This window comes from Rissa tridactyla, chromosome 9 (genome assembly GCF_028500815.1).
Source record: "Rissa tridactyla isolate bRisTri1 chromosome 9, bRisTri1.patW.cur.20221130, whole genome shotgun sequence".
NCBI lineage: Eukaryota > Metazoa > Chordata > Aves > Charadriiformes > Laridae > Rissa > Rissa tridactyla.
In genome coordinates, this window is record NC_071474.1 from 46806057 (window position 1) to 46816735 (window position 10679).

The following is a 10679-nucleotide window of genomic DNA, read 5'->3' on the forward strand; positions in this document are numbered from 1 at the left end:
TTTAGAGTTACCGACTCTTGCAGCCATTGGGGAGAGAAGATGAGTGATGGGAGAGCCCCCCGCAGGGCCTGTACCATGGCAGCAGCTCCCGGGAAGCCCCCAGCTGGTCCCACTCCTCCTGCCTTCCCTCTCCAGGAAATTCCTGCTGAGTTTTGGCTCCCGTTTTCCTCCTCCTGCAGCATGACACTGACATTATCCCACTGAGGGCTCCTCACTTCCACTCAGGAGACAACAAAACCACATGGATTTTAGCCCATGTAAACAATACCAGAATCTGGCTGATGTTCCCAGACCCAGCAGAAGAGATGCTCACCCTACGCCAACACCCCACAGATGTGCAGAGAAATGGGAAGGCTCAGGTCATCGCAAGAAGGTTTGGCTGGTTGAGGCTGTACCTTTGAGTCCTGCACCCATGGAGCGGCCAGTGCCTAAAGAAGCCTGAGAAATAAATAAGAGAAGGAAGCCCTGCTGAGGGTGGTTGGAAAAGCCCATATAACCACATGAACCTGAGTGGGGCTTTGAAGATGAAGCATCATGGAGGCTTATGCTGATTTTCCAAAGCATCTGAAGGGTAGGATTGGAAGGACAAGGTCTGCTGGCAGCCCCAGACGCACCCAGAATCAAGTGACCAGGAGGCAGGAACCAAAGGAGACAGGGACAAAGGCTGCAACACAGGTCCAATGCCCACCATGAAGATCATGCCAAACCCAGGACTTGCCCTGGATGCCAGCAGCCACCCAAGGGACCCACCTGGGGCAGGAGCTGCTTGCAGGGGTGAGGTCCAGTGGGGCATGGCCAGGAGCAGGGCTGGGGACCGGCAGCATCCTCCAAGGCAGGACTAGTGCTCCCAGCTGAGCTTAAATAACCTCCTGGGCCCATGGGTGGGGGTGTGGGTCCCAGGTGAGGCTGCTCAGGGCCATCAAGGGCTAGTAGTGCCCATGGGAAGCTGGTGATTTGGCCCTGCAGCTGCCCAGGTGTGGCTTTACTGGTTGCATGGCAATGTCTGGCTCTTCTGGGGGTGCCACAGTGGTCCATGCTGTGCGTTGGCGATGGCCCATGATGCTGAGCACTGAGGTGGGGTCCAGTATGGCCATACATATGGAATAAATAATGAATTGCTCGTGGCCAAACTCTGACCATGTTTGGGCTCCTCCCCCTTGCACCAGGGAGTCACCCCTGTGCCCGGCAGAGCCCTGCTCCTGGGAGCCCTTTCCTGGAGGTCTGAGGACCTGCCACCAAAATCACCTCCTCGAAGGCTTGGAAATTACCCAAACTATCAGCACAAGCAGGAGCAGTGCTGGGCAGAACTGAGCACCCCTTCGCTGGGGCTCAGGCCAAGCTGCCAGCGCTCAGGATTTGTGCGCAGCCTCTTGGTAGGTGTGGGCAAGACACGCCGCTGAGGACAGAAATTAAGTTGGTGTGTCATGTGTAGCTCATCCCTATCCAAAGCATTTTACTCCCCTGACTCAGGACAGGCCTTGAGATTGTGGGTTTTAGGCCAGAAGTTGGGGTTTCAACCCAGCAGTCGGGGGTTTGGTGCCGCTGGTGGATGAGGGATACCATTACAGCAGGTTGAGATGGCAGATGTTGTGGGAGGGGATGGCAGGCGTTTCTAATCCCTCTGTTCCCATTAGCAGCCGTTAATTGGGGTGGTTAAAAAGCAGCTTCTCCTGTGGCTCGGCCAAAGCTGCCTGTCCCCTAAGCACGTGTGCCCAATTCCTCCTTGGTTTCTTCTGCTGCAAGCTCTGAGTCTTGTTAGGGCTTTTTGGCAAGGAGACTAAAGGCATCTTTCTTCTCCAGGGGTGCTCTCCCATGGTGCGGTCTCAAACGCTGTTATCAGACCGTATATCCACCTTCTGCCTGTCTTCAGGTCTGTCCCTGCTGGGAACTGTTTCAGACCTCGAATCCTTTTTTTCTTCATTCCCCTCTGGGGTCCCCATGGGAGATAGAGGCGCGGGTGGCCCCGATTCCTCCCGGGACCCTGCGCGGAGATAAAAAGCCCTGGGTGCTGGTGGCTGTGTCCCAGGAGGATGCTGAGAATGGCTCTTTGTTCCCTGTTTCTAATTGCTGGGCCCGAGCAGCTCGTTAAGTGCTCTGCCCCATCCCCTGCTGTCCCTGCAGCCACCGTGCTGGGGGACGTCCTGGGGCCCAGCCTCTGGGTGCGGATTTTGGGATGACACGTAAAAGCGGCTCAAAGTGAGCTCGGGGTGAAGCTGCCAGCGTTGCTCATCTCTTTACGCAGCCCGGGGGGGGCTCAGGGCGTGCTCGGAAAGAGGTACATGGCCAGAGCAGACGTCCATCAGCAGGTATCCAGAGCCTTCCCTGCAAACTCTCTCACGGTTTTCTCAGCCAAAAAATAACGAGCTGGCAGAAGCCTTTTGGTGTTTTTTTGGGGGAGCCGGGGACAATACCAGCCCTGCCATCCATGTGCGGTGGCTCTGGGAAGCGCCGGAGGACACACGGTTTGCTCTGAGCCCGAAGCATCGCGTGACCCCAAGGAGGGTTCGGGGCTGGGTCCTTCCCCCGGCGCCCCGATTGCCCCGGGGCAGAGCGGCGCCCGCCATTCATCCCCAGTACGTACAGATCTGGGACCACAATCAGCCCTTTGGGAAGCTCGATATGAATGATTTAGAAACAATTTTGGGGCTCTTTCATGGAGGGAGCTTGCATTTGCATTTGAAAACTCCGGAGAAGCTGGCAGGGGGACGGGAGCACTGGCCGAGTGCTATCAATGGGAAACTGTTCTGTCCAGTGCTGCCGGGGCCAAAAAATGTGAACTCTGCAGATTTCTGGCTCCGTTCAGGATCAGAATTGCTGGCTTCGTTGTCAGTGCCCGGCTGCTCTGCTCCCAGCTATTAACGGCTCTGCTCGGAAGCTGATTTTCCTTTGCTGCTAAAGCAGAGCCGGATTTTGTGAAAGATGGGGTGGATGGGGGGGTGCCCGGGATGTGAAAAAGGGGGGATTTAACTTGCTGCATTCAGGAGCTGGGAAGGCTGTTAGTGCTCTCTAGTCCTTACCACCCCGGGATCGAATTTGTGGCGATTTCAATGCTAAAGCCGTCAAGTTTGCCTTTGCGTTGGGAGCGGAGTTGAGGCCCGATGCACTCGTGGCGTGTAAGACCCCCTTGTGCAAGCCTGTGGGGTCACCGCTCGCTTTGTTCCTGTCCATGTCCCAGTCCCAGGCTCCAGTACCCCAGGAGATGCCACCGTGGTTAATACATGCTCTTTTTTTTTTTAATCCTTTTTCAGCCTGTTTTGCGCCACTCGCCTTTCGTGTCAATGGGGTCACCTGCCTCCAGCAGCCCTCACCCCATGGTGCCTCTCCTGTGTCCCTCTTCCCACGGCTGCTCTCGCTGGAGATGGGGCTGTTGGCTGCGGCCATCTCCCCACATTCCTTGAACCCCGTAGAAAATGAACCATCCCCGGTTCAGGCGGGGACGGAGGCGGAATGGGGGACACAGGGATGCTGCGGGGGGCACGCAGGGATGCTGCGGAGAGCAGGGGCGAGCCAGCTGCGGCAGCTCGCCTGGGTGTAGTGCATGCACAAATAAAACCCCGGAGAGCTTTGCACTGAGCTGGAAATAATGGCATTACAAGCGCTTGCTCGCTTCTGGCTGCTCTTTGGGTTGGATGAAGCTTTTTGGGGCCGGCTCAAGGGCTGCAGCACGTGAGGGTTTGCTCCCAGTTCGAGCGCAGCTCCGGGAAGGTAAGCTCCGGGAAGGGCTCCACGGGCACAGTGGCTTGTCAGCGGAGCACAAGGGTAGGGACGTGGTCCACACCTCCATCCTGGCATCCGTGTACTCACGGGCATCCAGAGGTTTGCACCCACGGAGCATCCCCTGCATGGAAAAGCCCTGCTGCCGCCATGCAGGCTGCATCTGTATCCCGGTGCGGGAAGGACCAGTCCCCTGGGCAGAGAGCAGAGGGAACGGGGAGAAAAAAATAGGCAAATGGCAAAACCTGTGTTTTTTCTTTTTTTTTTTTTCTGTCTTTCTTCTTTGCTCAGGAGAGGCGTGAGGGCTCACCGGCAGGATGCCGCTGGTGAAGAGGAATATCGAGCCCCGGCACCTGTGCCGGGGGGCTCTTCCTGAGGGGGTGACGAGTGAGCTGGAGTGTGTCACCAACAGCACGCTGGCTGCCATCATCAAGCAGCTGGGCAGCCTCAGTAAGTCACGGCACAGTGATCCCGGCCTGGGATGGGGACGGGGCGCTGGGATGCTGGTGGGATGCTGGTGGGATGCTGCGGTCACTTGCTCTGGTTCCAATCACAGAGAAACGAGGGCTACGTGAGAGCCGTGCAGGCTGCAGCCACCCCTAATTCAGTGGGAATTATCCAGCGAACAAAAAAAAGGAGGATGCTCAGGGCCAAGCCCAAAGTGGGGACTTGATGACATTTTTAAGACTCATTTTCCTCCTGTAGCCCATCTGTGTAGAGTGGAACGAAAAGCCTTTGCGAGCCCCTTGCTTCTCAGCTTGGCCAGAAATAAGAAGGTCGGGTGAAGATTAAAAAAAAACAACCTATTTTTTAATCTTAGAGTTTTTTGTGAAAGAGAGGTCTGTATAAAAGGTCTAAATCCTCGTCTGTCTTCCTGCCCTGGGACTGATTTCAGCAGAAAAGGGGAGGACGAGAGCACTGCACACGCCAGTGTGAAGGTTTAATAGGGGCAACCTATTTCACTGCTGAATATCGACTTAAAATAGAGAGAGAAGCACAGGCTCTTCAGAGCTTCTCCTCTTTTTCCCCTCTCCAGAACTAAATTCTTCTCTAAAATACTCCCAGAAAAAGAAACCCTCTGTTTAGGGAGCTGCTGGAAGCGCGGCAGCCGGCGTGAACAGCACCCATGGGATGAGGATGCTCATCCAGGGAACGAGGCGGGTGACAGGCCGAGCAGATATCAAAAGTGCCTTGATCTCGGGAGCTCTTTGATATGTGGTTTTGGAGGAAACCCTGAGGAGCTGAGGTGCTGGGCTGGGTGCTGTAGCCTGCAGGTGTCAGCAATGCTCTGCCAGGCGCCCCGCTCAGACCTGTGGTAGTAACAGCCCCAATAAAGAGTTATTGTAGTGATGCACCAAGCGCTGCCGGAAAATAACTACTGAAGTGAAACAAATCGCGGCTTCTCCCTGCTGCAGCACTCTCCCCGCTGCCCTGCTCTTGGTTTTCCACCTTCAGGGCTGAGTTTCTGCGGGTGATGCCTCATGGCCAGGGGGTGATGGTAGTTTTTTGACCATAGTAGATCCAAAGGCTTTTTAGGATGAGCAGCGCCCTGGTTTGGTGCCTCCCACAGGTACCGCTCTGGCTGAAAAGGATGCTCGTGCGTGGAGAAGGGTGGGTGGTTTGTGCTCTCCTCCCTCTGCGCAGCGTTTTGCCGGGTCTGGGAGAGGGTGAAGCTCAGCTCCCAAAAAAACAAGGCTGGGGAGAGAGCCCCATGGAGCCAATGCTGGGGCATGCGGTCCAGGGGACAGGCTGGGAGAGGGCTGCCCGCCTCCTGCCATTGCCGGTGACAGGCGCGCTTTGCCCTCTGCCAGGCAGGCACGCGGAGGACATCTTTGGCGAGCTGTTCAACGAAGCCAACAGTTTCTACATGCGGATGAACTCGCTGCAGGAGAGGGTGGACCTGCTGGTCATCAAGGTTACACAGCTGGACTCCACGGTGGAGGAAGGTGAGGGGCTGGGGCTATTTTTGGGGTGATGGCCAGGTACGAGCGGGTGGGAGATGCTCAGGGCCAGACCACCCGCCGTGCCCAGTTTGGGGGGCTGAGGTCACCCCTGCATCCCTTGTCCTTCCCGCACCCCCAGTTTCGCTGCAGGACATCAACATGCGGAAAGCCTTCAAGAGCTCCACGGTGCAGAACCAGCAGGTTGTGTCTCGCAACTCCATCCCCAACCCAGTGATGGAGATGTACCAGCGCTGCGACAAGCCCCCGCCGCTCAACATCCTCACGCCCTACAGGTAGGGCAGCCGGTACATCGCTCCTTGGGGGGACTGAGAGGGTTCTGGGGACTCTGTCCAGGAGAGGCATCCGGGGGTGCACCCCGTTTGCTGCTTGGTGAGGGCTGCGAGGCTGTTTTCTCCGGTTGCTGTGCCACCATCCCCATGGCGTAGGGCACTTGAGACAAGTGACCCCACGCAGTGGTACTGCAGATAGTGACCACTGTATTGGACGTGTTCATGGTGGGGCAACAGCTTATGGTCATGATAGTACCAAACCCCCCTGTGCAGAGGAAGGGTGTCTTCTCCTGTGGCTGATAACCCCCTTTCCTCCCCAACCCACCAGGGATGACAAAAAGGACGGCCTCAAATTCTACACCGACCCCTCCTACTTCTTCAACTTATGGAAGGAGAAAATGTTGCAGGCGACAGAAGATAAGAGAAAGGAGAAGCGCAGGCAGAAGGTAACAGGCAGGGGGGGGACACCGGGTGCTCCCCCCTGTTGCGGTGGGTGCATCTTGCGAGCCCGGGCGATGCTCCCTGGGTACCGCTCACGGTCCAGAGGAGCCAGGCTGGAGTTGGAGCCGTGGCTTGTGTGTGCCCCCAGGAGCAGCGGCTGGTGGAGGATTCCACCCGGGAGGTGAAGAAAGTGAGGAAAGCCCGCAACCGGCGCCTGGAGTGGAACATGATGGCGTATGATAAAGAGTTCCGACCCGATAACAGGTTCTCACCATCCCCCTATCACATGGCGTCATCGGAAGGATCACTGTCCCCAGATAATAGGCAGGTTTTACTGACTACGTGTTAGCTCACCGGCTCTCCTTTGCTTTTCTCTTCTTCTCCGTCTTTGGGGGGTACACGCTGCCCACAGCAGGGTCGGGGTGAGAAGCTGGGAACCCGTGGTAGCTTCATGGACAGCTGGTGCCCCCGGGGTCACATCCTGGACCTCAGGAGCGGGCTTGGTGTTGGGATAAAGTCAGAGCACGTTCCATTTAGCAGCTAAGGGAAGAGTCTTGTTCAGCTCTGTTGCTGTCCTCCTCCCCTCCGCTATCTCTGCTTTCTTGTACAACTATTGTTTTGTAGCTATTTTTTGTTTTGTTGTCTCAACCCCAAAATACCCCCCACCCAGCTGCCCCCACTCCCAGGAGTACGACTGTTGGGTTTTCCTGTGCCATAGATCTTATGCGTCGGATGCAGCCGACCACTCGTACCCAGCGAGCCCCAACCACCCAGCGCAGCTGCTGGCCCCGGCGTCCCACCTGGCCCCGGCAGAGCACAAGGAGGGGGTGCTGGCGGCTGCCCCCCAACAGGAGCACGTCTACCGCCCGGCGCCGGCAGCGGGCAGCCGGCAGAACAGCCTCAACCGCCTCCAGCAGCCCCACGTGCCGCAGCCCCCCGAGGCCATCCTCAACGGGCCGAGACCTCACGTAGTCAAGGATTACGGGTAGGGTTTAGCCTGCCTCTTCTCTCCCAGCGGAGGGATGCTCAGGGGAAGAGGGGCTTGGTGGGGGGACTGACCCCCCATTTCTGGGTTGATCTGGTGGGGAGAGCCCTCCTCTGCAGCTACTGTGGTCTGAAACTGCTGGTGAGACCCAAGGCCATATCAGTCTGGAGCACTTTTGGGTTAACCTCATCCCAGATAAGGGGACAAGGTGGATAGAGGTGACCATTTTACCCTGGGCTGTTGGCTGCCTTCACACCACTACATGCCCCATAGCCCATGCCACAGGCAGAGCCTCCCCACCTCTGTGGGGACAGAGCTTATATGGGGTCCAGAGCAAACCCAGTCACAGCAGAGCCAGTTGGACACCCAAGATAGGTGGTGGGTGCCCAGGACAGGTGGTGGGCACTCGGGATGGGTGATGGGTGCTCAGGATGGGTGGTGAGTCCTGTTGTTCCTCATGCCGCTGACATGGCTTTGCCCTCCCGTTGCAGCCCGCAGCCAGTGCCGATGGCAGAGTACTTCGTGCCGCCTGCCCCACCGCCCCCGCCACCCGTCATCCCCTCCGCGCAGACCGCCTTCGACAGCCCCATCTCGGCTCCCCCCGCGCTGGCCCCCGGCTCAGCCGCCCCCCCATCCTATGCGCCCTCACCGCCCCCCGCACCCCCCGGCCCCTACTCCGCTTCCCCGCCACAGGCTGGCCCCATGGGACCCCCGGTGGCACCCCCACCACCGCCGCCAGGGCCCCCCGCTGTCACTGCCTCACCGGCACACTCGGCATCGCCACCGGCCCCTGCCATGGAGCCACGGAAGCCACAGATCCCGCTGATGCCCATGAGCGATGCCCGGAGCGACCTGCTGGCAGCCATCCGCAGGGGTAAGCGTCAGGGGCAGTGGCAGTTGGAAGGTGGGGGACAGGTCCCCAGCGTTGCCACCACGGTGGCAAAATACCTCCTGGTGTAGAGTTGGGTGGTATTGGCTTTGTTGAGTGCAAGACGAGCCCCTGGTGGGCAGGTGATGTGTGAAGATGGTGGCACCCAGGTGGGACCTGGGGAGGGAAGGAAATGCAATAGAAGCGGTTGGAGGGAGGTGGAGAAATCCATTGCCAGAGGTGGGATGGAGCCCCACAGGGATGACCGACAGCTCTCGTGTGGATGGCCTCCTTCCAGGCTGTGGCAAATGATGTGCTCCAAGGCTTCTCCCATTTCCATTTCCTGACAATCTTCAGGTCAAATCGTAGATTTAACCTTCAAAAAGATTCAACCTCTTCAAGTCAAGTGGAAGCAGAGGAGGAACTTTATTCTATTTTGGAGCTTTATAATCACATCTAGTGGGAGGTGTCCCTGCCCATGGTGGGGAGGTTGGAACTAGGTGATCTCCCAAACCATTCTATGATTCTCTCATATAGCTTTATAATCGCGTCCATCCTCCTGCAAGGGGGCTGCAGCCATCTTGTTCCAGCCAATACTTTTAGCTGGGGGGGTGGGTGGTGGTGTTGCTGCACATGGGGTGCACCCATGGGTGCTGGGCATGTTTCCCCTAAAGCCTCCTCCACTTCCCTACCGTAGGAATCCAACTCCGGAAAGTCCAGGAGCAATGGGAACAAGAGGCCAAAAAAGAGCCTGTGGGCAACGACGTGGCGACAATCCTGTCCCGCCGGATCGCGGTGGAGTACAGCGAGTCCGACGACGACTCCGAGCTGGACGATAACGAGTGGTCAGACTGAGGGGCCCCAGGGCTGTGCTGGCACGGAGCTCCCCGGCTCCGTCCCAGGTGTGTATAGGCGCCTTCCCCAACCCTCGATGCCAACAAACGCAGGCGGCCCCGCTCATTCAGGAGCTTTGCTTTTACACCATGTTGAAAACCTTCGGGCAGCAGCAGCACTGGTAGGATACACCTCAGAGGCAGTGAGACCAGAAATTAGCAGCACCTTCACATTTAATGACTTCAAAAATGCTCTGTAGGCAGGTTAATAGGATTACTCCAGATTTACACCTGGAGCAAGACCACAGACTGGCCCTGAGTGTGCTTTGCTAGAGAAGGGAAATCTAGAGGCAGAAGTACTTTTTCAGTTAGATGTTAAATGTGTCAATGAGAAGCTCCTGGAGAAGGCGGCTGGTTGCACAGCTGGGGTCACCATGGGCACGCAGGGATGGCCGCGCACTGGGTTTGGGGATGCTCTGCTGCAATGGGCAGCTCCAAAGGCTCCTTCCCCATACAGCGATGCACTGTGTTTTGCCGCGGTTGCATAGGGATGGTCACCATCATGCTGTTGCTCCTTGGAGAAGACCGAGGCGTTGGTGACCTGAGCCGGTTTCCATCCTTAGGACCTTTTCTGGGAGAAGAGCATGGAGGCAAGGCTTGTGCAGCTGGCAGGGAGACACGGCGCTTGTCCGGGCTTTGAAATGTGCAATATGTGCTGTCCTTTGGGTGAAAAGGGTTGCCAGCACGGGAACAGAGTTGTCCAGGGAGCTTCCCCAAGCCCAGCTCTCCTTGGCCTTAGTGCTACACCATTCCAGCGTTATTTGAAAAAAAAAATTAATTAAACAAAATGCAGAGTAAGGAGGTGGGAAATACTGAAAATATCACAATCAGGAGTTAGAGCCTGCAGAGGGCTGGGAGAGGTTCCCCACCAGCAGAAAATGGGCCAGGACTAGCCATAGACTTGCCTGACATGGTGTCCCAAGGTCCTCTCTTGTGTTCCCACATACCACAAGTCCCTGAATGGGGGGAAACCAAGTCCTCATGTTGCATCTCTTCTGGGGAAAAGATGGGCTCTGAGTCCACCTCCCCAGTCAACCCAGTAGCCACATAGGCGATGGCTACAAAAGTAGTATTTTGACTATCTAGGAGTGACCAGACCTGTAAAGGAGGTGGGAGGGTATGGCTTGGACCCAAAACACTCAAAGGCTGATACTTAAATTCACCCTGAGAAATGCTGATGTTGAATGATGGCCCTACTCTCTGCTCATTTTCCCCCTGGTGAGTGAGAAACCCTTCGTGGTGAGATGAGATGAACCCCCTGCCCAGCTGCTGAGAAACATCCCCAGGAGCCCTCCCTTCTCTTGACTGACCAAAATGGTCTCTTGTCCCTTGGAAGTGACACCTCCCACACCTCCGCATCCGTGGTGCTGAGCAGGGGCCTCGAACGAGGGGCAGTGTGGATGCAGGAGAGGGCAAGGGTGGTTGGGGAAGGGTTTAGGGGACGGTGCCCTGCTGTGGGCCACATCCTTGGGTTTGGTCCCCTTTCCTCCCTTTCCTTAGGGAAAGCTCCTCTTGACTTCAGCAGGGCTGACTGTTGGAGCAGGA

At 57.1% G+C, this 10679-nt stretch overlaps 1 protein-coding gene across 1 annotated transcript; it reads left to right on the forward strand.

The window, feature by feature from the left end:
* The first annotated feature begins 4031 nt into the window (after window positions 1-4031).
* Window positions 4032-9096, forward strand: LOC128915045 (actin-binding protein WASF3-like). The gene is made up of 8 exons (XM_054214839.1): window positions 4032-4164; window positions 5526-5660; window positions 5797-5950; window positions 6276-6393; window positions 6537-6712; window positions 7107-7373; window positions 7865-8247; window positions 8939-9096. Exons 1-8 carry the CDS (start codon window positions 4032-4034, stop codon window positions 9094-9096), a joined length of 1524 nt encoding a protein of 507 aa, XP_054070814.1.
* The last annotated feature ends 1583 nt before the right edge of the window (window positions 9097-10679 follow it).